The sequence below is a fragment of the Python bivittatus genome, unplaced genomic scaffold, assembly GCF_059951505.1.
Source record: "Python bivittatus isolate LINGU-HERP-01145 unplaced genomic scaffold, Pbiv_v1 ctg000570_np1212, whole genome shotgun sequence".
NCBI lineage: Eukaryota > Metazoa > Chordata > Lepidosauria > Squamata > Pythonidae > Python > Python bivittatus.
The window spans coordinates 25,552,899-25,577,710 of NW_028277097.1; the positions used below are offsets into that span (position 1 = coordinate 25,552,899).

Below are 24,812 nucleotides of genomic sequence, written 5' to 3' on the forward strand. Positions count from 1 at the left end.
TTATAAAAAAAACAAACACACACAACAGCCGGGTGACAGCTCAGGCTGCTTTCTCCCAAAGGTCTCCGAAGGCAGTTTTTCTGGGGACAGAACATTGAATATATTTTTACATCCACATTTAACAGAGAAGTTGGACAATGGCTTGGAGAAAGAGCATGGTCTTGGTCAGCTTTCAAAGTCACAGTTATATAGGCCTCATTAAAAGATAGCGGAAGAATAGAGTATTATTTTTAAAAGCTTCGTTATAAACTTCCAAAAAATCGGGGCACAGAATCATTGCTTTCTATAGATAACACATTTGGGGATTGGAGGCTTCCTGATTTCATCAATTTACTGACACGGTTTCTTAGAGAGATAAGTGTATTGATTATCTTAGGAAAAGCTAACGTGAAAAACCGCTCATTTATCGTTGACTCTGTTCTACAAAACCCGGAGTAACAATTGTACACATTGTGACTGAATCTGAATCATGCCTGATTCGCTACCCTGTTGCAACGGAGGGCTTTCCGCACCGCTCTCAGGGTCTTTGCTTGGTTTTTTTTTTGTTGTTTAGTCGTTAAGTCGTGTCCGACTCTCCGTGACCCCATGAACCATATTGCGCCAGGCCTTCCTGTCCTTCACTGCCTCCCTGAGTTTGCTCAGTTTCCAACCGGTATTTAAGTGCAGCGAGGAAGTGAGTTCAGAAAAGCAAAGCCGCTCCGGCGGGCAACGGGGCTCGCATTCAAACCAAGACGGGCACAACCAGGGGAAGGCGAGGCTGGCCCTGCTGGATCGTCTCCCCAGCTCGGGTCTGGCTGCAGGTGGGTTGGAGTTCAGCCGGCAAAGCTTAGAGCCCCCTCCCCCTTCTCTCAGCCGGGAGGGCGCCAGGACCTCTCCTCCCCCGCGCGGAGCCCCCGGGCTCTCCCGTCGCCCGCCCAGACCCGTCGCGCCCGCCCAGACCCGTAGCCCAGCTGGCCGGCGCCCCTTGGCTACCCCTAACCCAGCCGCTTCTCCCTCCTCCCTCCCTCCGCAGCCGAGCGCCCCAACGCCGTCGCGCTGGCGGCTCCGGGCGTGACTCCGGAAGGGGCGGCGCTGGGTGACCGTTTGAATGCCAGGCGGGAGTCTCGGCGGCGCAGCTCCGGGCCGACTCAGCTACCTTACCCGAGAAGGGCGGCGGCGCAGGCGCGGGCAGTCACCCTCCTCCGGGCTCCCGGCCAGTCCAAAGCTGAGCCCGCGACGGAACCGCCTTCCCGGGCTGGCGCGCGGAGAAGAGCGCCGGGCAGAGCCGAGGTTGCTGCGAGCTGCGGTGACTCTTCGGGGACCTCTTCTGCTTTACTAGGCCTCCGCCCCACGTCCCTGATGAGCGCCGCGGCTCCGGGCCTTCCTGGGCACAGCTGCAGCCCTGCGCAGGAGCGGAGAGCCGGCTGGGAGCGAAAGCGCCACAGGAGAGCCGAGGAGCTGCTCCAGAGCGAAGGGAAATACCTGGAGCAGCTCGAAGGAGTGGCTACGGTGAGGATGCGCCGGGCGCGTGGCCGCAGGCCGGGGGGGGGGGCGGAACGCTCCCGCGCCACTTTCTGCGGGGCCGCTGGGCTGCGGGGCCTTACCACCCGGAGCCACGCTCGAGCTAGCCTGCTAACTAGGCGTCTGGGGGTAAGCGCGTGGTGCAACCATGGTGCGGGGAAGGATATGTCAAGACGCCTCTACCCACCCAGGGAGATCAGGGAGGAGAGAGGCCTTGCTGAGGGCGCACCCCGAGTGAGCGCCCCGTGTTTAGGGACCTCTCCTTTGGAACAGCGGACCCGCAGGTTTCCAAGCCACACTTCCGAACTGCATTTTCCGGGAGCTGTTAAACATGCCTCCTCAGAGAAACAGTAGGGGATGAGTAAGACCACACTACCCCAAAAGGGTGAGTGGACATTGATTATAATTGAGTTAATTGATACTTGTTTTTAATCTTTATTAAAACTGGAAATGGAGTCTCTGGAAATGAAGTAACATGTAAGTTGCACAAGTAAATAAATGCATTTATGTCTAATACAGTACAAGTTTACTTCCACTTATGTAAGGCAACTGAAAACAGCAGTTTACTGAAATGTTTAAAACAGAAAATAAAGCAACAGGAAGAAACTGTAATAGCAGCAGTATCTTTCTCTCTCTCTTTCACATGCACTCCCCCCTTACTTTGAAAGGTCCAAAAATATTCCTGCTGGAAAGAGCAGGAGCCTACAGCGGGGGCCACCCCCATGTTTCAGAGGGGATCCTTTTAGAGTGGAGGGTGGAGGTGACAGAGCAGTCCAGGAGCTGGCCCAAATCCTGAACAATGTTCACTGGACTTATGTTGGTTAGGCGATATTCTATCTGAAGAGATACATTACAGAAGGGAGACAAAGGGAGGTATGTACCAACAACATTCACTCTACCTCTCTATTTTTGCAAGCCATCTTTGTCTCTACCACTTCATGCATTTTTTTTTTTTTTTGGTACTTTAAACTTCTCAGTTCATTCTTTTTCAGGACCTCTTCAATTCCACCCACCTATGACATTCTCAGTGTTCTCCTTCCTTTTGAAACATTCACTCTTTTTTCATATACAGTGGTACCTTGGGATACGAACGCCTCTACTAACGAACTTTTCGGGTTACGACCAGCTCCGGCCGCAAAAATTTACCTCGATGTGCGAACTCCGCCTCAGGGTACGGTCATTTTTCCGCCCTGACACATGGTCCGCGGCCATTTTTCTGCCCCTGACATGTGGTCCGCGGCCATTTTTCTGCCCCTGACACGTGGTCCGCGGCCATTTTTCCGCCGCGTGGTGTGGCGCCCGGCTGTTTTCACGCTGCGCCACGCCTGGCTGTTTTTGCGCCGCGGCGCGCCCGGCCCTTTTCCCGCCCCTGATGTGTGGTCCGCGGATGCCAGAATGGATTAACGGTAATTACATTGAACCTTATGGGAAAATTTGCTTCGGGGTGCGACCAAATTTGGAGGGCCGAACGGATTAACCGGATTTACATTGAACCCTATGGGGAAATTTCCTTCGGGTTACGACCAACTCGGGATACGCCCAGAGTCACAGAATGGATTAAGCTCGTATCCCGAGGTATCTCTGTATTTATTTTGCAATTATTTTGTTCATTCTCTCTATTAAGACATGCTGAGCTGTCAGAGTTTCTTGAGAAACAATGTGGATATGGGATGAAGTTAGCAAATTGCAAGGACAGGGCAGAGAACTTGAAACTGGAGTGTGTACATATAAAGAAGGGACTATGGTAATAAAATAATATTCAGGGATTGCTGAAGCCTGCAAATATTTTAATGGATACAGTTAGGATTAAGGTAAAGTACTGCGTACCATTGAAACACTGGGGACTTCACCAAATTGGGGAACTTGGTGTGTTCCTGTTCTCCCTAACAATTGCTTTCTAATTAAAAAAAAAAAAATTAGATTTGCTAAGACAAATAATCAAAGCTTGGATTTGAATCTCTTTCACAATTTCACAAGATCAGTCTTCCTTTGTTTAGATCTATTACATATTTTTCTTCTCCCTTAATGTCATAGACACACATATCTATTTTGATTTCTTGCATTTCATTTGGTAATTCATGTTCTTATGTTTATTTATTAAATTAAATTAAATTAAATGGTAATTTGTTTACTTGTATGTCCTGAGTTAGAACCTTACAAACACCATGGTCCTCACCAAATGGGCCCATGGACTTGACTTCCACTGCCCATCGTGGCCTTGGTCAGTTGAGGTTTTCACTAGGTTTCCCTAGGGTGAGAGACAGGGAGGGAGTCTGCGGGTGGATGTGGAAATGTGTGGGTGAGGGTGTGAGTGTTCTCCCCCACCGACCAGTGAGAGCAGTCAGTGTGGGGGGCATGGTGTGCAAAGGGGTTGAGAGGTAAGGCTCCTACAGCGCCGAGAGTGGCAGCTGGAGTGTGGGGGAGCACACTACCACCCCTGATTGACTAATTTAATTGACTGGGTGATTGTTAATGTATGTTTGGATGGAGGGTCCCCTGACTAAGGAAGCCAGAGGCCTGGAACTGGGGGGAATTGGAGGCTCTGGGGGGTTTAGGGTGGGTCATACTATTCAGGTGGTGATGGGAGGGGGTGTTATGATGGGAGTCAGAGGGTGGGGCACTCTGTTTACTACCAGTAGCATGTTCTGGCCCTCTGGACTCAGACCCAGGCCCTGGACAGCAGACCTGTGGAGGCCCTGGCTTTCGGCTGCTGCTGCTTAATGCCAGATCAGTTAATAACAAGGCCCCCCTTCTTGGTGATTTGATCACTGAGGAGTGGGCTGACCTGGTATGTATCACCGAGACCTGGCTGGGCCCTGAAGCGGGGTGTGTGTGTGCCCCTTTTGGAAATGTGCCCAGCTGGGTTTACAGTTTGGCACCAGCCGAGAACCTAGGGTAGGGGAGGAGGGGTAGCTGTTGTCATCCCGGAATCACTGTTGGCCTTCAGGGGCTCTGCTCCACAAGGGATGGTTGTGAGACCCTGTTCCTGAAGCTGGGTTCGCGAGAACAGCTGGGGTGGTTGCTGCTGTTCCAGCCTCCCTGCTGCGTAGCAACCTCCCTGCCTGAGCTGCTGGAGGCCGTCGCAGGGCTGGCGGTGGAGTTCCCCAGACTCGTGGTGCTGGGGGACTTCAATTTGCCATCCCTGGGAGGCAGCTGGGGAGTTCATGGCCACCATGGCGGCCACGGGCCCGTCCCAGATTATTCGCGACCTGACTCGGGAGAGCGGCCTCACACAGGACTTGGTTTTCTTGTCGGAGCAGTGGCAGCGTGATCTGAAGGGGGAATTGCATCTGTTCCCCCTGTATTGGTCTGATCATGCCCTGGTAGCCTTGAGATTCTCCTATGCCACCCCCCTCCACAGGGAGGCAGGACCCATTCGATTGGTCCGCCCCCGGCGACTGATGGACCCAGTGGGGTTCCAGAGGGAGCTGGGGACTATACTTGAGGATCTGCTGCATGGTCCAGCAGAGACCCTGGCCACCACCTGGAATAAGGTGCCTGAGGCCTTGGACAAGATTGCGCCTGTGCGACCTCTCTTGATCCATCAAATCCGATGCTGCCCGTGGTTTACAGAGGACTTGAGGGTTCTGAAAAGGATTAAGAGACATCTAGACCGCCGCTGGAGGAAAACAAGGACCGAATCCAACCAAACACAGGCTAGAGCCGCTGTTAAGGCCTACCTTGTGGTGGTAAGAGCGGCGAAACGTCAACATTTCTCCACTCTTATTGCATCTGCAGGACGCCGCCCAGCGGCCCTGTTTAAGATCACCCGATCTCTTTTGGGAAAGGTGGGCCCAGTGACCCACCTACAGAGCTGCCTAGAGGAGTTTTCTGGGCATTTGGCGGATAAAATCGCTCGGATACGTTCCCAGTTGGATACCAAGCGTGTGGCATGGCCTGTAGAGATGCCTGGGGTATTACCTACCCTGTTATCTGGAAACAGTTTGACCCTGTTGGACCTGAGGAAGTGGACAGGGTCCTCTGGGCTGTCAATGCCACCACTTGTCAATTAGATCCAAGCCCCTCCTGGCTGGTTAAGGCAGCTCGGGAGGTGACGTGTGGGTGGGTCCAGGCAATGGTGAATTCATTCTTGATAGAGGGAGTGTTTCCAGCGGCCTTTAAAGAGGCGCTGGTACACCCCTACCTCAAGAAACCATCGCTGGATCCCACCATCCTGGACAATTTTCATCCAGTCTCCCACCTCCCCTTTTTAGGGAAGGTGGTTGAGAAGGTGGTGGCGTTGCAGCTCCAGAGGATACTGGATGAAACAGATTATCTGGACCCCTTCCAGTCAGGTTGCAGGTCCGGATATGGGACGGAAACAGCATTGGTCAAACTCATGGATGATCTCTGGCGGGAGCGGGATGGGGGTAGTACATCTACCCCCGCTCTTCTTGACCTCTCAGTGGGTTTCGATACCATCAACCATGGTATCCTTTTGGGTCGGCTCGGGGAGTAGGGGGTGGGTGGCACAGTCTTGTGCTGGTTCGCCTCCTTCCTCCAGGACCGGTCCCAATCAGTGTTGATAGGGAGTGAGAGGTCCGGCCCATGGCCCCTCCTTTGTGGGGTGCTGCAGGGTTCAGTACTTTCCCTGCTCCTTTTCAACATCTACATGAAACCATTGGGTGAGATCATCCACCACCATGGGGTGAGGTATCATCTATATGCAGATGATACCCAGTTATACATCTCCATCCCAGGTGATTTGAGTGATGCTATGACCACCCTTTCGCGGTGCCTGGAGGCTGTGGGGGTCTGGATGGGGAACAACAGGCTTCAGCTGAACCCTGGTAAGACGGAGTGGCTGTGGGTTGGGGCTCCTCTGTATCTGGAGGTTTACCATCTTTGGTTCTTGATGGGGTAGCACTGCCCCAGACAGACCAGATGCGTAACCTGGGGGTCCTCCTGAACTCACAGCTCCCGCTTGAGGAGCAGATGGCAGTCATGGCCAGGAGGGCCTTTGCTTTGTGCACCAGTTGCGCCCTTTCCTGGATCAGGCCTCACGCCTTGGTCATCTCTCGTTTAGACTATTGCAATGCACTCTACATGGGGCTACCCTTGAAGAGTATCCGGAAGCTACAGCTGGTTCAAAATGTAGCCTTGCAGGCAATCTTGGATGCCCCAAGGAGGGCACATGTAACACCTTTGCTGTGGGAGCTGCGCTGGATTCCAGTTTGTTTCTGGGTCCAATTCAAGGTGTTGGTTATCACCTTTAAAGGCCTACATAGCATGGGTCCAGGTTACCTGAGGGACCATCTCACCCTCATTACATCAACCTGTCCTACCTGGTCTGGCAGAGAAGGCATGTTGCAGATCCCGTTAGTGAGAGAATGTCGACTGGCAGGTCCTAGGAGGAGAGCCTTCTCTGCTGTTGCCCCCACCCTATGGAATACTCTCCCACCAGAGGTGAGGCGGGCCCCTACCCTCCCAATTTTTCAGAGGGAATTGAAGACTTGGCTCTGCCAACTTGCTTGGGGTGAGAAAAAATACAATCGACCCTGGGTATGGCTGGCACCGTGATGATGCTCCCTGAGTTTGTTAACACCTAATTAACATCTGCCTCTTGGAAGTATTATAAAGGAAGTGTGTTTTAACATATTTTAATTAATTAATTAATATTTATCTATTTTAATTAATGTTTATTCTATTTTTATTGTAAACCGCCCAGTCACTCCACAGTGAGATGGGTGGTGACACATTTGAAATATAATTAAATAAGTTACCAGCCTTAGTTGTACCTATGCTGCATGCAGCATTCTAAGGAGACAACTAGTCAGCTTAGCACATTTTGGCTAGTATGCCATAGCATAACCAAAGCCCAATTTTGCCTCAAGCATGTTCAAGTAATTCTGTTTAAGACAGGGTCTCTAATCTTAAGTTTTCCTTGCAAGATACTGTTGCTTGCATCACCTACATGCACTGTGTAAACTATTTTGAGATGCATTTGACTAAACAGTAGTATTAAGGTAAAGAGCCAAAGTGTGGTTGTCCGACAAAGCCTGATTTTTTCCTTGCTGTGGGAAGAGTGAAAACAGGAATGTTTTGTTCAGCTGCAACTAGACAGTAATGGTAGTATGTCCCTTTTCAGTACTTTGTGGTCATCTTGAAGGCCAAGGGGACCTTGAAGCCAGAAGTCCACAAGGCTCTCTTTGGATCCTGGGAATCCATCTGCTCCGCCAGCCGGTAAGATTAAAAGTAAAGAAAGATTGTGGCCTTGGTGCAGGTTTGTGGGGGGCGGGGGGCGAGAATGATGTGCTTTCATCTGCCTTCCTCCTTGTAATTCATCCATTCCTATAAACTGAAAACTGAGCGTTCACAACCAATGTCGTAGTGATTTATGCACTACAAGAACACTCTATCACAGTATTATCTGGATGCTGCTATGTGTAGGCTAGAGCTGTTATGTGCCGGATATGGCTTGAAAAACTAAAGCTGCAGAACTGTAAATTAGTTAAGGATTTTGTTTTTCACATGACAAGAAATGCATACAACGTACATGATTCCTTAGCCAAACACCTTCATGCAGTGATTGGAGTTAGCCCACATTTTGTGTTTTTTAAGGCTACTTACTTTCACATCCTTTAAAATGGAAGCAGTTAGATCTTCCTCCAGCCCACCAGGAGCAGCAAGTAAAGTCCCATCTGGAAAAGAATCCGTCTGTCTGGAATACAGTATTCAGGGTCCTTCCCTTTGTGGAGAACAGAAGTGTTTGAGGGGTGCCAGAAACTCTCCCCAGGGAGGAATTACACCAGTGCAGGGTTTGGGGGCTGTGGCTGCTTGAAGGCAAATGAGTTCAATGGGACTTTTTGCCAGATCTTTTGTGGAAGTAGTGCCAGAACCAGACAAGAAGTTGAGAGTGCCAATCAAAAAAGATTTTTATCACCAAAAGAAGCGGCAAAATAAGGATTTGGATTTGTTTCTCTTACCCTTACTTTTGGTCTAGATTGCCCTATCCTATTTCTGATCTAATTCTACTTTAAGTTCTTCTACAGTCTCTCCATGTACTCCGGTTTTGTATTTTAAGTACAGTGTATTTTACTACTACATCTCTTTTCAAATAAACCAATCTGTTCTCCCATTTAATCTGGATGGGGCTGCTGCTTCTGAGCCTTCTACCTTCCCACCCACTCTGTCTTGCATGACCTCAGTAGGCTGGGCACTGAGGGGCATTCTCCCTTGCTTCTGGGTGGTCGTAGCTGGGCCTTTAACATGCTTGCCTGTTGGTGGCTGCAGTTGCTTGGGACCCCTCCAGTGGCTTTCTTCCCCTTGTTGGCTCCTGGAGCTTTGGTCTTTCTGCATCTATCTTCCACTGGTGGATTTGTTGGGTCCAGTTTCAGTACCAGTGACTTCATCCTGGCTGTTTGCTTTACACGGGCACCTGCTGGCCAGCTGCTGGTTGCTGCTCTTGGCTCAGCTTCACCCAGTGCCTTCAGCTCCTTCCTTCCTTGAAGGATCCTTATCAGGTAATGGGAGAGGGGGATGTGTGGACTGACTGGTTTAGCTCAGCCCTGTATAAACTTCACTCCCCCCCCCTCCATCTGAGCTGAATGGGACTTGCAGGAAACCAACTGCAGAGAGGCAGGCGCAAAGTGGCTGGCTGAGGAGGGGTGTGCTTTCTTCCGTCAGATGGTAGATTCTGCCTTGAAAGGTGTTAAATGGCCTTTTCTTTAAAGCAAGCGTAGTTGGTCAGGTTCAGCTAAGAAACTCACAAGGAAGCAGGGTAGACTGAGTGGAAGAAGTTGGACCTCTGAGCAGTTTCTGCTTCTCTTTATGCCTTAACCTTTGTCCTGTCAGGCAGCTGCCTGGGATGGCCTCTGGGTGGGTGGGAAAAGGCCTCTGGTCCTGGCCGTTTCCTTCAAGGCTCCTCTCTTTGCCCGCAGGACGCTCCTTTTTCACCTGGCAAGGGGCCATTTTGCGCTTGGACTAGAGGGTTTCTGCCACCAGCTGGTGTTCTATGTCCGCTACGCAGAGAATCTGGAACAGGCCCAGAACACGCTGGAGGTACTTGCCTGTCAGAATCAGAGTCAGAGTCAGACTCTGAATTGTGGCTGATGACACTGCCTTTATTGCCTACTGCAGGTGACTTAGCAGGTCAAATTGGGGGGGGGGGGGGGGCAGGGCTCTATGCCCAGCCTCCCCCCCCCCCTTTGTTCCTCCAGCAATCTGCTCTTGGCAGTCAGGAGCATCCTTGGGTTGCTTTTTGCCCAAGACCTTGGTATGGAGATGGGGTTGGGGATCTGTTCTCAGAACTTGCTGGCCGGTCACCCTTTCCTGCTTCTCCCCATCGCTGGGCTGCATCTGCAGAAACTGGTAAGGAAGAACAGAGTGTTTTCCCGCTTCAAGAAGCTTCAGGAATCCCGTCCAGAGCTTAAAGGTCACCGGCTGGAAGAGCTGCTGCCGCTACCCCTGCAAAGGCTCCATCAGTAAGTGGCAGAAGCTCTTTCCCCAGAGCTGAGTCTCTCTTCTCCAGGAGGGAAGCCCTCCTGCAAGGGGATGCTGACCCACCACTCCTCTCCGAACTCCAGAGAGAAGATGCTGGGGGCCATGGCAGAAGAAGTCTCACTGCGGTCTTCTGCTGGGTTTGCAGGGTGGGATGGAGCTGGAGATGCGGGTGGGGCAGGCTGGGATCTTTGATAGGCAATTGAGAGGTAATTGCTTGTGTCTCACGGTGGCACAGGGCTTAATGATGCTGGAGTTTGCCGGTCAGAAATGGTCGGTGCTCCAGCGGTCCGGGCCCGGCTCTGTGGGACGGGGTGAGCTCCCGTCACTCGTCCCAGCTTCTGCCCACCCAGCAGTTCGAAAGCAATTCCATCTGGGAGTAGATAAATGGGGACTCCCATCTTGGTGGGAGGAGCCAGCAGTGCTGCACGGGGGAGCAAAATACCGGTGCTGGACCGAACTCCGAACGCAACCGGCACAAGCGATGATCGATGCGAGCGGCGAGAAAGATCTACGGAGGAGGAAAAGCCCGGATATGCTGTGACTCCCTAGTGACCACTGCTGGTCACGCAGTGTAATATACATCACTGTAGATTTGTAATTGTAATTGTAATAATTGTTAGTCACCGTTAAGAATGGTATTAGGATTATATACTTTGTGAGCTGCCCAGAGTTCCCCATTGGGGGAGATGGGCAGAGAATAAATTGAATGTATAAATCAATCAATCAATCTCCTCTGCCTCTGATATCTGTCTGGCAGGTATAGGCACTTGCTGCAAGATTTGGTGGAGTACACTCCCCCAGAGAGCTCTGGATTTGATCAACTTCAAGGTAGGATTTTAACTTTTGGCAAGCCCTGCACTGTGCTCCCGAAGTTGAGTCTTCAGCTGTGCAGCTCTTGATCACAGCAGCTGAGACCACAGATTCTTGCCTGACCACATTTTGCGGTGGTGGCTCTTCTCCTCCTCCCTGTTACCTAGCCAGGAGAGGAAGTTACTGTGCTCTTGGGTGATACGTTGTCACTTGCAGGGGCTCTAAAGTCTGTCTTGGAGGTCCTGCACCGAGTCCAGGACATTGCTCGTGTCCGTGAGAACTTGGAAATGATGAGGCAGATTCAGAAACGGCTCCAGGGACAGAAGACTCAGGTGCTGGCTCCAGGTGAGTTCCCTGTGTTGGTTGTCAAGTACTCACACTGGTCAGTCATCAGGAGCCTATAACTAAACACAGTTCAGACGCAGAATAAAACCAGCAATTAACACTATAGTATACTGCAATGGATTGTCAAATCACAATCTAAAATAAGGAGCCTCTGAAGGCCAAACGAGAGGCAGTTTGGTGTAGTGGTTAAGGATCAGGCTAGAAACCGGGAGACTGGGAGTTCTAGTTCCACTAGACATGAAGCCAGCTGGGTGACCTTGGGCCAGTCACTCTCTCTCAACCCTAGGAAGGAGGCAAGGGCAAATCACTTCTGAAACCTTGCCAAGAAAACTTCAGGGGCTTGTCCAAGCAGTTGCCAGGAGTCAACATTGACTCGAAGGCACCAAAAAAAAAAAAGGCCAAACACACACAATAAAATCAACTTCTTTACTTATTATTCTAATTGATAGGTAAAGAAGAAGCATTCTGGTGCTTTTTTAAACCTTAAGAAATCTGACTTCTAGCTTAATTCTGGGGGAAATCTTTTAAAGAACAGGAGCAGGTGAGGAAAGTTACCTGGCTTCTCTGTACAGGAAGGCCAATTACCCAGCCCAGTCATGCAATCAACTGCACAGGCTTTGGACTCAGCAGCAGCTCTTTCAAATGATAGGTGCACCAATTACACAGGTCATACACCAACCATCTTTCACAAATGGTCAACCAATGAAATGATGATGTACGGGTAGTCCTCGCCTAACGATGGCAACTGGGACCGGAATCTCGGTCATTGAGCGAAGCAGTCATTAAGTGAGACACCTGTGTGTCTGCTTCATTCAGTGGCCGCAATCTGGGCATTCCTGGTTGTGGTTGTTAAGCAATTTCCTGGGTCGTTGGACGGAGCGAAAGAGCTGTCTGCTGAAGGATTTCAGCTCTGTGCGAAGCTGAAATCCTTCAGCATACAAGCACTTTCGCTCTGTCCTCTTTCTCCTCCTCTCTCTCAGTGATGAACAGAGCACCTGAAGATTTGAGGTCCGTGCCTGACCACTGCTGAAAGGGGAGGGGAAACCTTTGAGCTCTGGGCAATTATGGAGCTCACCTTCCATTGCCAGCTTCCAATGGGGAAACTGGCAGAGAAGATTGCAAATGGCGATCACGTGATCACGGGGCGCTTGGTAACCGGTCATAAATGCAAGCTGGTTGCCAAGTGCCCAAAATGTGGCTATGTGACTGGGAGTGGGTGGGGGCAGCACAATGTTTTACAATGGCTGGAAGTGCTTTCCAGGCCGTAAAGCACTCTTTCCAAGGCTGTCATAATTTTGAACTGTCGTTAAGTGAGGACTACCTGTAAAGAGGTAGAAGCAAAATAACAAATGGCATCACTCTGTGACTATTGGGGAGCCAGTGGGAGATGTGGGAAGTGGAGCACTGGTTGAGCAATGTTTATCTTCAGAGTGGTTTCTGCACTGTTCAGAACCCTTGGGTTAAAGGGGGAAAGGTGTTGCATAGACAGCTGAAAGTAGAACTAGATGTATGTGCTGCTGGTTGTGGAGATAGCCACTCTGAATTTAGAGTTACAGTCTGTTTTGAACAGAGCTTGGGGTGCTTCCTGATCCAGTTAATGGGGTTGGGAACCAAAAAACTGTTGCTCTTAGTGTGTTACCTGCCAGACTTAGATGGGTGTGGGAAAATCATCACCATCATAATTTCAAACGGTCGCTGAATGAATGGTTGTAAGTTGAGGATTACCTGTACCAAATAGCAACAAAGTGCCTATTTTGTCTCAGAGCTGGGTGATTTTTTTTGCCATGTAGTTGTGAGGAGTGCTAGCGATACACATGTTCTGGGCCTGAACCCTTCTATATATGGAGCAGCTGTATTTGGGTGGGCAGTGCTCAAGCCAAGCCAGGCATATTTGGATGTTTTGGTCTATTTTGTTCCAGGTATGGACAGAAGTGGTTGTTCTGAGCAGAAGGGAGTGGGGAAAAGGGGAATGGAAAACAACCAAGGTTGAAGGGTTTGCTTGACAATGGAACTGGTGGATATCTTTTTTATAAATTTTAATTATGTATTTATTTGTTTTAATTTGATGTAAACCGCCCAGGGCCCCCCATTGGGGGGAGGTGGGCGGGGATAAGTCTACTAAATAAATAAATAAATAAATATTGTTGGCAGATGGGGAGAGAGAAAATTGGCAGGAGGACTTATGAGGTATTCTGCACAGAGTGCAAGGGAGGGGGCTGGGAAGATGGAGAGAAAGTGGGCCAGCACATAGTCCATGTGGAGAAGGAGGGTGACAGAGGGGATGACATGTTCCAGCCTTACCCTACAGACCTTGTGAAATCAATTCAGGATCTCAAGTTTGTTTTGTCTGGGTTTTGTTTCTGTGAAACTTGGGCCAATCCAGAACAGTTCGTCAGAACATCTGGAATGGGATGGTTTGTTTTTGGTTCTGAAACAAAACATATTTCCCATTTTGTGCACCATTAAAAGAGGAGCAGGATGGAAGCTGATAGAAATACATTGAAGAGATACTTCTTTACCTGGAATTAATTTAGGTCTGCAGGGTGAGATGAATGGCATCCTAGGGCATTGCTTGGCTCAACTGTATGCCTCAAGAAAGCCTGGAGAATGGATGAAGGGCCCAGATACCAGAGGAAGGCAAGTGCCTCTAACTTCAGTAAGAAGGAAAGGAAGACTCCGGAAACTATAGAACAGAAATACCTGAGGAGACTCTAGAGCATATCCTAAAACAATATATTTTGATTTCAGCAATGAATTTAACAAAGTACACTTGACATTTCTACTAGCAAACTGGGTAGATGTGGGCTGGGGAGCACGATGATTAGGTGGATATCAGATTGCCTTGAACATCTATTTAAGAGTGCTCATCAGAGGTTCCCCATTGAAGATTCAGCCCTATTTTGCAAAGTTCTTTACTTAGTAATCAGAAATCAAATGGACAGTATAGAATAAAGGATACTTGATGAGGTGAACCATACTAGTGAAAAAGATTCTGCAATAATGATTGATTGAAAACTGAATCAACAATGTGATGTGGGTGCAAGAAAAGAGAAAGGCAATTTTAGATTCTACCAACCAAAGTATAACTTTAGGGCTGCACAGCACTCTGGATTTGAAGGGAGAAGGTCCTTTGAAGTGCTGCCGCGCACTGTGTAGTACCTACGGGCAACTCTTTAAACCAAATAGATCTTTTGCAGGATCATGCCACAGCTGTTGAGATCCTGGCAAAAGAAGTTGCTTTAAGGAGTTGCCCACAATTAATATGTGTATACTCTGTACTTCTGTGCTGTTTGAGTCCAAAGCAACTTTTCCTCTTTGAATCCAAGGCACCACTGCACTAATAATTACAGGTAGTCCTCAACTTATGACCACAATCGGGACTGGAATTTCCATTGCTAAGCAATGCGGTCATAATGTGAGATGTCACATGATTGCATCACTTGGTGACAGCAGTCCCAGTTGCTGCTGTTAACCGAGAATTGTGGGTCGTTAAATGAGTACCCAATCCAAGCCATTCCGGGCTTGGTCCCTCCCAGCCTTGACCCTAGAAAGGTAAGGGACTGCCTCCATCTCCCCCGCCACCTATCTCCCCCATCTCTGCCCTTTTGGCTGCCCTGCCCCCTGCCTTGTGGGGTGGCAAGCAGCCCCAGAACCGTGCGGCTCTGGGGCTGCTTACCACGCCCCAGGAAGCCCCAGCCCAGTCCTAGCCACCCTCACCACCTTGCACTCCAAGACCCCTGTCACTCTGTGTTCTACCACCCCAGCTGACCTTCGTCATCTTCTTGCTCCCACTGCTGACAAGGTGTGCTTGGCCTGGCTGCTGGGCTGAGCTGGGCTGAGCTTTGGCTGTGAAAAAAAAAAGCCAAAAGCAGACCCTGAGCATCAGCATGTCAAAATGCTCCTTTGCACCACGCTTCTGGACTGAGAGTCCTACAAACAGCAACTCAGTTCTGCCAGGATTCAGGTTCAACTACCTCTGTCCCATCCAAGCTCTCACAGCTTCCAGGCATTGAGATGAGATCAGGAGCATCTCCAACGTGGCACAGGGTTGCGATGCAAACTGGAATTGTGGGGTGGGGATGGAATGGAACCACAGTGCCCTCCCCCCCATTGCGGAAGCGCTCTCGATGTAAGCACTAAATTTATGGCAGTTGTTTCCTTTGTAAGTTACTTTTTTGGAGATAATGGTGGAGGATCTTTGTTACAATTTGTTTCTATGACAGACAGTCCTTCAGTCTGGGCTCCATCCCACTGGACCTGGGCACCCATACATGCATAGCTTTTTTAGGGGTTGCAGTCTTTGGTCCCTGCCTCCCAACCACGCACCATTACCTGTGAATACAACATGCTGCCTTCTTTGCCACCAACAAAGAACCCCCTTGGCAACACAGCCAACTCTATCAGAGGAGTAGCTACCTGAACTGCCATGCCAGGAGGGATCCCGTGGGTAGACCTGAGTAGGGCTGCAACTAGAGGGGATTAGGATCTGTTATACAGACAAATTTGCTTCCTCAGTTGTGGCCTCTGGGTGCTCTGTACTGCAGAAGGTGCCTTACAGTTTATCCCCACCGGCACCCCAGGCCCTACTGAAGTAGATCCCTTTCTTGTGGGCAACTGAGAATGATGCTTGCGGTTACTGTAGGATACCCATGCGACCTCTCTTGCCACATTGGCCCCGACACTCCCCATGGTTTATGGAGGAGTTGAGGGTGCTGAAGAGGGCCAAGAGACGTCTAGAGTGCTGCTGGAGGAAGACACGGACCGAATCTGACCGAACACAGGTTAGAACTACCATTAAGGCCTACATTGTGGCGATAAGAGTGGCGAAGCGCCAATACTTCTCCGCCCTTATCGCATCTGCAGAGTGCCGCCCAGCGGCCCTGTTTGGGATCACTAGATCCCTCCTTGGTAAGGGGGATCTGGAGATTCATTTGCAGGGCCACATGGAGGAGTTCTCAGAGCACCTGCAGGATAAAATCTCTCGGATTTGTTCCAAGTTAGACTCCGAGCATGGTGCGGGGTCTGGGGAGATACCAGGGGATTGTTCTTGCCCAGTTATCTGGGAATGGTTTGATCCTGTTGTTCCTGAGGAAGTGGACAGGATCCTCCAGACTGTGAGGGCCACCATTTGTCATCTGGACCCATGCCCCTCCTGGCTAGTGAAAGCAGCTTGGGAGGTGACGTGGTTGGATCCAGGGGATGGTTACTACATCCTTGCAGGAGGGAGTGTTTCCAGCGCCCTTTAAAGAGGCATTGGTGCACCCCCTCCTCAAGAAGCCCTCCCTGGATCCTACCATACTGGACAATTTCCATCCAGCCTCCCACCTCCCCTTTTTGGGGAAGGTGGTTGAGAAAGTGGTAGCATCACAGCTCCAAAGGGTTCTGGAGGAAACGGATTATCTGAATCCTTATCAGTCAGGTTTCAGGCCGGGCTATGGAATGGAAACGGCATTGGTCGCACTTATGGATGATCTCTGGCGGGAGCGGGATGGTGGAAGTGCGACCCTCCTTGCTCTCCTTGATCTCTCAGCGGCTTTCGATACTGTCGACCACGGTATCTTATTGGGACGGCTCAGGGACTTGGGGGTGGGTGGCACGGTGCTGTGCTGGTTCACCTTTCTCCAGGGCGGATCCCAATCAGTGGTGATGGGGAGCGAGAGGTCCCATCCTCGGCCCCTCCTCTGTGGGGTGCCACAGGGTTCGGTTCTCTCTCTGCTCCTTTTCAACATCTGTATGAAGCCACTGGGTGAGATCATCCGTCACCATGGGATGAGGTATCATCAGTATGCTGATGATACTCAACTATACATCTCCATCCCTGGTGAGGGAAGTGATGCCGTGACCGCCCTCTCATGGTGCCTGGAGGCTGTGAGGGTCTGGATGGGGAACAACAGGCTCCAGCTGAACCCTGGTAAGACGGAGTGGCTGTGGGTTAATGGCTTCTCTGTATCCGGGACGTTGTCATCGTTGGTGCTGGATGGGGGTAGCACTGCCCCAGACAGACCCAGTGCGTAATTTGGGGGTCCTCTTGGACTCACGGCTCCTGCTCGAAGAGCAGGTGGCAGCCGTGGCCAGGAGGGCTTTTGCACAGCTCCGGGGTGTGCACCAGTTACGCCCTTTCCTGGATCGGGATGCCCTTTGAACAGTCACTCATGCCCTTGTTATCTCCCAGAGAGACTACTGCAATGTGCTCTACATGGGGCTACCCTTGAAGAGTATCCGGAAGCTTCAGCTGGTCCAGAATGCAGCTGCATGAGCTATTTTTGGGGTCCGAAGAAGGACCCATGTAACACCATTGCTCCGTGAGCTGCATTGGGTACCGGTTTGCTTCCGGGTCCAATTCAAGGTGTTGGTTATCACCTTTAAAGCCCTACATGGCATGGGGCCAGGCTACCTGAGGGACTGCCTCTCCCCCACGATTTCAACCCGTCCCACCCGATCACACAGAGGGGGCATGCTCTGGACCCCTTCAGCAAAAGAACTCTGACTAGCGGGGTCCAGAAGGCGGGCCTTCTCTGCTGTAGCCCCCGCCCTTTGGAACATTTTGCCCCCGGAGCTGAGACAGGCCCCCTCACTCCCGGCCTTTTGGAGGGACTTGAAGACTTGGCTCTGCCATCTGGCCTGGGGTGGGGAGGGAGGTCATCAGATATGGGGTTGGCTGGCCCCCTAGAGGTCTGGTGTTGCTTCCATCGGCCTCCTGGATTTTTCCTTTTCCTTTTATTCTGTGTAAATGTGTTCTCTTATAAATTTTAACTGTATATTTATTTGTTGTTTTAATATGTTGTAAGCCGCCCACAGTCCCCCATTGGGGGGAGATGGGCAGGGATAAGTTTCATTCATACATACATACATTACATACATACATTACATACATACATACCATTCTGGTCTCCAAAAGGTGAGCCCAACAGTTTCATTTCATAGTAAGACATCAACTATTTATGATACTGGAAACAAGAAGTTAAAGCAGTACCTGCCTCATGCGGGGCGGGGGGGGGGTGCTTTTGTTTTTGTAAATATTGTTTTTATACATTTTAGTTTACATCCTCTGCCGGGGCAAGTTTTTTTTTTAATCAGCATTACAGGGAATTTGATTTTAAAAAATGGTTAAACTAGTTTCGGATGAAACCAATGCACCTTGGAATAGTAGAATGGCAAAAGACTCAGCTCAGAAGAGGTGGAGTTAACCCTTTACTATCAGATCCCTGTTTGAGTGACCAGAATGTTACCCTCGGCAAGTCCAAGCACTGTCCCATATCCGGAGTAGGTGTCAGTAGACTTACAGTATATAGGTCCTACTTGGTGAGCTGTGGCTTACAAGGGAAAATTCTAGCTTGCACAGAATAGCGGGAGGATGCTTGGGGTAAAACTAGGTTTTGGTTGTGCTTGTGACCTACTGGGTCACGTGCGCCAAACTCACCAGTCCAAACGAAGTGACATTAGCATAGAAGGGAATCATGCAATTAAGGATGGCAACATACTTTCTCCTAGAATACTTTCTCTTATGATCTTACTAAAACTTGTTCTGTGGGGGGAAGTCAGCATTTAAGTGTCAGAAGATATGAATTGATGTAATATATAGTGCTATGGTTGCATAAAAGGGGGATAGTTGTAGGTGATGTCCCAGTGAATGGTGAGAATGGAAGAACCTGGGATGTGTTTTGGGAAAAACCATACAACATTATGAATCAATGTGATCTAGGAGAAAAAGTATTGCATAGGTGATGATGAAGGGGTGGGAATGAGTCATGAAAGAACAGAACAAGTAACTGGATCATTTGGAGAACCAAGAATGAATGAAAATAGTGATTGCTTGGTGAGTACCTGCTTAGAAAAATGAGCGTTTACAATTCATGATTTAAAAACATGCTAGAAATCTGGCATAGGTATTTTAGAGATTTGTAGGGGAATGACAGTAACATGTCAAAGTGTAAAATTAAAATTCATGATATATTAGTATCCTGTAAAAATGAAAAATAAGTTGTAAGTGCTGTTAGTATGTTGAAACATGGCAATAGATTAAAAATATGCTGAAGTATGGAATTGAAATGAATGATATGTTAATGTCCAAGAAATAATTGACAAAAAGTCATCAACTCTGTAAGAATTTTGAAAAAATAATGAAGTTGCAGGTATAAATTACATAGCTGGAGAAATGGTATGGGTGTGGTTTGCTTGTGCAATGGTTTTGACATATTTTTAAGCTGTCTGTGAAAACTGCATCTGTACCTGGCAATTGGAAGAAAGCTACCATCGGTCCCTTTATACAAGAGAAAGAGACAAGAGGAAGTTAGCAAGACTGAGTGTAAAAACTGCAGGGTATTAAATTGGGAGCTGCCTGGGAAGGTTTTCAACAGAATTCTGATTGCAAAGGTACGAGAGACGGCAGCGAACAAAAACTGAAACTGCAGTATGGCTTTAGGTTGGGTAGGAAGTATGCAGGCAGACTTTTTGTTCTTCAGCAGGTCACTGAGACGTGTATGAGAAACAAAGTTTATTGTATGTTAATTTAGAGTAGGCATATGATAAAGATGGAATTGAATGTTAATTGCTGAGTGCAGTAAGTGAGATATATGATGGAAGTAAAACCTATGTGAGAACAAATGGAATGTATAGCCAGTGGTCCAGCCAAGTAAAGCAAGGATGTAAAATACCACCTTTAATGTATTTATGGACAAAATGGAGGGAATGCTCATGGTGATGTTAGACTTATGTGGGTTGGGGATATGAACATGCATGCACTTTTAATTGCAGATGATGCAATTTTGTTGGCTGAGAACCCAAATGATTTACCCCAAATGTTAGATTATGTGATGTAACAAGGAGCGTGGACCTGAAAATTAAGTTAGGGTTTGACAGGGAAAATAGAGTAAACGGTTACAAGTTATATGGGAAAAATACCTCTATAGCATGTAGCTGAATATGTGTACCTTGGTATGATGTTTACGAAGGATGAGAAAAGTAGACTGAAAAATGTCAAGACATGCAAATGCTGGCAGTATGTGGTCTGTTGCAAGAAATATTAGTCAAAAGAATGAAAAATAGCTGAAATATATATATATATATATATATATATATATATATATATATATATATAAAAGCACACTTTAATCCACTTTGTTAGTGTGTAAAGACAGGAAACAAAGACAGGAAACAAAGACAGGAAACAAAAAAGTCAATTGAACACAATGGGAATGGGGTACTTAAGGTGTTTGTGTGTTAAAGCAATGAAAGACAGAGTTGAGAATGAATGGGTACTGAATGAATGTGGTTTGAATAAAAAAGCGAGTGATCAGCATGAAAGAAGTACTGTATGTTGGTGACTTGGTCATAAGAGGAGAGAAAATGAACGAGACTGAAATGGCAAAAGTACACAAAGGAAGAGTGAATGGATCAAAAGGAAGGGGAAGACTGAGAAAGTGGTGAGATCCTGAAAAAGAGGCCACAAGTTTAAAGAAAAGGCAAGGTACGTATGTATGTACATGGCAGAAGCAAGAGTGATTTCCAAGGATAGAAAGGTATAGAGGGGTATATTGAACGGTGCTGGTCTCCGTCTCTAGAACTGTGATTTTATCATACAATACTGTGTTTCCTATTGTAAATTCTGTTCATTTGTACTTCGCATTTGTATATATCTTCAGATGTTGATGTTTTCCTCCAAGACTGAGGAAAATGGAGTTTAAAGTAATTCTTCCAACATGTTAAGAACCCAGCTATTGCTGGGAAATAAAATAATTCTGTCTCATAGCATTTTTTGAAGTCAGCAGGCTGAGATTTGGATTCATGTGCCAGTGGCTTGCCTCAGCTATTGGTGTTGATCCCTCTGCAGTTCCCAAAGAAACACACACCTGGTGTCACTGACAAACCTCAGATGGTTTCAGAACTCCCCTAATAAGTTCCTGGGTTTTTGTGCTTCTACCATGCAGGGCGCTGGTATCTCCAGGAAGGCTGGCTGATGGTGGTACCCTCCAAGGGAAAGGAAATGCAGCACAGGATGTTTTTCCTTTTCTCTGATATCTTGTTGTTAACAAAGCCTTGCCACCCACTCCACCCCTGGAATTCACACAAGTTTACGTGCCAGGCAGTTTACCCTCTCAGTCACTGCGTTGTAGAGAAGGTGTTTGGGCACACCCAGAGTCAAGGAGGGCTGCTCAGTGTAAGTACTCTTCCCCAACTCCAAGTTCCACAAGTGGGCTGGTTCCTCTCCCCTGAAACCCATGGCCGATCTACAATTAGTAGTAATGTGGGAGGTACAACTGTGGCTAGTGCCAAGAAGAGATGGCAAGCATTGATATAACTCTCTGGCCAGGGAGTCTGGGTTGAGTGAACTCTGAACTCTTTTGGCCACAGAGTAGCCTTCTACCCTTCTGACTTTCTCCCTTTTCAGCTCTCCTTCCCACAGAAAAAGTTACTGTTGATGTCTTGTGATCAGGACGACTTTGACAAATGGCACCAGAATCTAGTGGCTGCTATCAGGTAGACTACACCCCTCCTACCTCTTCTCTAAAGTGCTCAGAATAACATTTATGGAATCACTTATTACAACCCAGCAAGGGTTGATTAGGCTGAGACGGTGACTACGCTGATGTTGCCTAGTATCATAGCTGTATGAGAGTCTGAGGCTCGCCCAGTTCAACTCCTTCACTACAGCCACTGACTCTTCAACGGACATCTGTCTAAAACAGTCTCTCATTGAGCAGACCCAGAGATTGTGCTCCGGTTCAAGGGAAGGCATTAAGATTGTTTCTCTCTACCTACAGAGAGCTGCAAGTCAGTGCCAGCCCACCTTCCCAGAAGGTTGAGTGACCCAGCTGGATTCTGCAGCAAGCAGCAGAGACCTGTGTTTCCTGGAAGCTGTTCGGGAACCTTCCAAAATGCAGACATCAGGGCTACCCTCCTTTGGAAGCCTAACTTCCAGGCATAACCCTAACATGGCTCTATTCTTGGTTCGGTTCCCTTTTCATTCAGTCCAGAGTAGCAGGGTGCTAGGAAGAGTCCTTTCCTTCTTGGAGGCTCCATCATCACAAGTTGCTGCCTCCAGAACAGTCCTGTTTATTGAACCTACCGACAGGGAGCCCCCTTTGACCAACTTTTTGACCAGCCCCCATTAAGACAGTGGGGTGGAAGTGTTTAAGATTCTAGTGCAAACTACTTTCCACACCCATGGAACTGGCACAATGGGATCTAAAAATCTATTTTAGTCTAATGGCCATATAAACAATGGTGGTTTTTCCTTGTGCATTCTACTGTGAGATTAGTTTAGCTGGTCAAGGTAGGAATACTTCCGGACTGGAACTCAGTGGATTTTAAAAACATGAGAGTAATGGCAGCCCCTTGAGGCTGCATCTTCTGGAAGTTAATTACCCAACGGTTCAATTCCACCAGTACATAAGGATTTCAAAAGAGTTAGGGCTGACAAACTGCTGCTTTAGACCCTTTCAAATTCTGTACCGTGACTGCTCTGCAGTCAGAACCCCAAACGTAGACAAAGTTTGGTATTGCAGTAATCCCATTCTCGGTAGGTATTAAGAATGCCTATCACTTTTGAATCTTCTTTACTAGCTGTGGGATTTGGGTGGGGGAGATCTTTCAGGTCCTCAAATTTTAGATAAGAGATTCCATTTTTTCAGGGAAGGAAGGATTGTTTATGGTGGCTTATTAACTGTGTAGAAATTATCTCAGCAAAATAACAACTTCTACATTAAGTTTCCCTATTGATTCTAAACTGAGTAGAGGCAATAAGCAAATCACCAAAGGCTAACTTTCAGACGTACCTTGTTCTGCAACGCCCGAATATAGAGTCCACTTGAGCCAGCCTTTCCCTCACTGACTGCACCCCCAGTAGGTTGGGACTGCCTGCAGTGAGGCAGCCTGAAATGCTGAAAATTGTAGGAGAGGATGGAGAGGGAAGGCAGAGTTTTATAACTCAAAGGAATAAATGTGTTCTGAACATGCAATTGATTTTCAAGTTTATGCATGATGTATTTTGATTTTAAAATGTTTGCGATATGTGAAATCATGCTTTTTTTGCGTTAGGAAAATGTTAGTGACGACTTAAAGACAGCCTAATAGTATAATCATTAGTTTAAAAAAAAAAAAAAGGATCATGGGAAGAAATAGCTATGAGAACTAGCCAGAAAGAAGTCATTACATTTGCCAGATTTTGGTACTCAGTGTATCTTCCAGTGGAACAGCTATATCCTTTTGTCACAGCAACACTTTAGGAATATTCAGTCTTCTGTGGATGGCAGAGGACAGGCACCCTAGACTGGGGGAAGAGTGTGCGCGCATCTCTGTACCATAAGCCTGGAACTACAGAGACACTTGAGGGAAATGAGACACATAAAATGTTCTGGTGTTTTACACTGACGGGCTTAAAAGGAGAGAAGAAAGTTCCTACTGTTTCAAGAGAACTTGTCCCACACAAGTTCCTCCTTTGTAATATTGTCCTTCCCTTTTTTCAGTAAATTCTACTGGAGATGTCATTCTCCTTAAGGCTGTCCATGCACTTCTAGACACCGTCTCTTTGCCACGCTGCTTACATCCGAGTTTGACCAGTCAAAAAATAACAAGCAGTTAGTAAGAACAAAGGCTTGCAGGTTCATCCTACTCATTTCCCCAAAAGTTAGTATGTTAAATGAGATTGGATTCCATGAACATGGGCACAGAATTCCAATTTTATGTTATCAAAATTCACGCTGCTTCAAGTATTTTAAAAGTAATATGCTTTTTAAAAATTGTGCAATACAAAACGATATAATAAATATTCAATACAATAAATGTTTCATGTTTTTCCCTCAGGATTTTATTTATTTGATTTGTATAGCTGTACATCTCACTTAAGTGACTCTGGGCAGTCACACAAATTGAATGAAAGAATGCTACATTTAAGTTATGTACTATATTAATTTTAACTTTCCAAAAGGAAAAGTGGCTGTAGGTGGGGAACAACTGAAAATATTAACTATGTTTGAACCAGAACAGAGCAGGTAAGTGCAGCGAAAGGGATCCTCAAGGATGTTATGGAGATTGCAGAGAAATTTAATTCTTTGCATTGAGTTTTCTTCAAAATGCAGGACAGATATATGACTCTGTTGACTTTCTCAGGGAGGTGCCAAAGTATTCTACAACATCTTGAGTACCAAAGTTATGAAATGCCAAGGTTTGATGGCATCCAAGGAGAATTCTTGAATGAGAAACTGCTGACGTAGGGAAAATTCACAGCTTGTTTTTCAAACAGGTAATAGTGCCAAAGGACTTAAGGGTGACCAATATGACACCAATTTTAAAAAAGAGATCTGGACACCTGGAAAATTAGAGTCAGCTTAACATCTGTTCAAGGTGAATTGTTAAGACTAATTTCTGATCTTGTTAAAGCTGTGTAATGGGACTCTCCAAAACCCTTTGACAAAGTCCTCATCAAAGGTTCTTGTAAGCTTCATGATTGTGGGATAAGATGACCTGTCCTTTTATGGATTGTTGACTCAATAAAAAAGAGTAAAAATCAGGAACAGTGTTGGGACAGGTGTCTTTTAACTTGTTTATAAATGGTCTTGACTTAGGAAAAAGCTATTCATGGTAGTGAGTCTCCAAAGTGATTATGAAGAGTTTGAGAAGGATCTCCTTACACTGGGTGACTGTTGTGGTGGTAAAAGGCACCCCCCCCCCATAAACATGTGAGCAGCATTCACTACCGAACCTATGAGATGCCACCC

At 47.6% G+C, this 24,812-nt stretch overlaps 1 protein-coding gene across 3 annotated transcripts; it reads left to right on the forward strand.

The window, feature by feature from the left end:
• The first annotated feature begins 828 nt into the window (after window positions 1-828).
• On the forward strand, window positions 829-23,883 carry ARHGEF39 (Rho guanine nucleotide exchange factor 39). 3 transcript variants are annotated; one of them, XM_088152620.1, is made up of 10 exons: window positions 829-1,488; window positions 2,573-2,671; window positions 7,589-7,683; window positions 9,381-9,501; window positions 9,805-9,923; window positions 10,700-10,770; window positions 10,969-11,097; window positions 21,024-21,253; window positions 21,485-21,573; window positions 21,858-23,883. In XM_088152620.1, the coding sequence occupies exons 1-10, from the start codon at window positions 1,339-1,341 to the stop codon at window positions 21,901-21,903; spliced, it is 1,149 nt and encodes a 382-aa protein (XP_088008746.1). In that variant the 5' UTR covers window positions 829-1,338; the 3' UTR covers window positions 21,904-23,883. The 3 variants fall into 3 exon arrangements, with proteins under 3 accessions (XP_088008746.1, XP_088008747.1, XP_088008748.1); XM_088152621.1 differs by lacking the exon at window positions 2,573-2,671 and having other exon boundaries at window positions 831-1,488; window positions 9,748-9,923; XM_088152622.1 differs by lacking the exon at window positions 2,573-2,671 and having other exon boundaries at window positions 835-1,488.
• The last annotated feature ends 929 nt before the right edge of the window (window positions 23,884-24,812 follow it).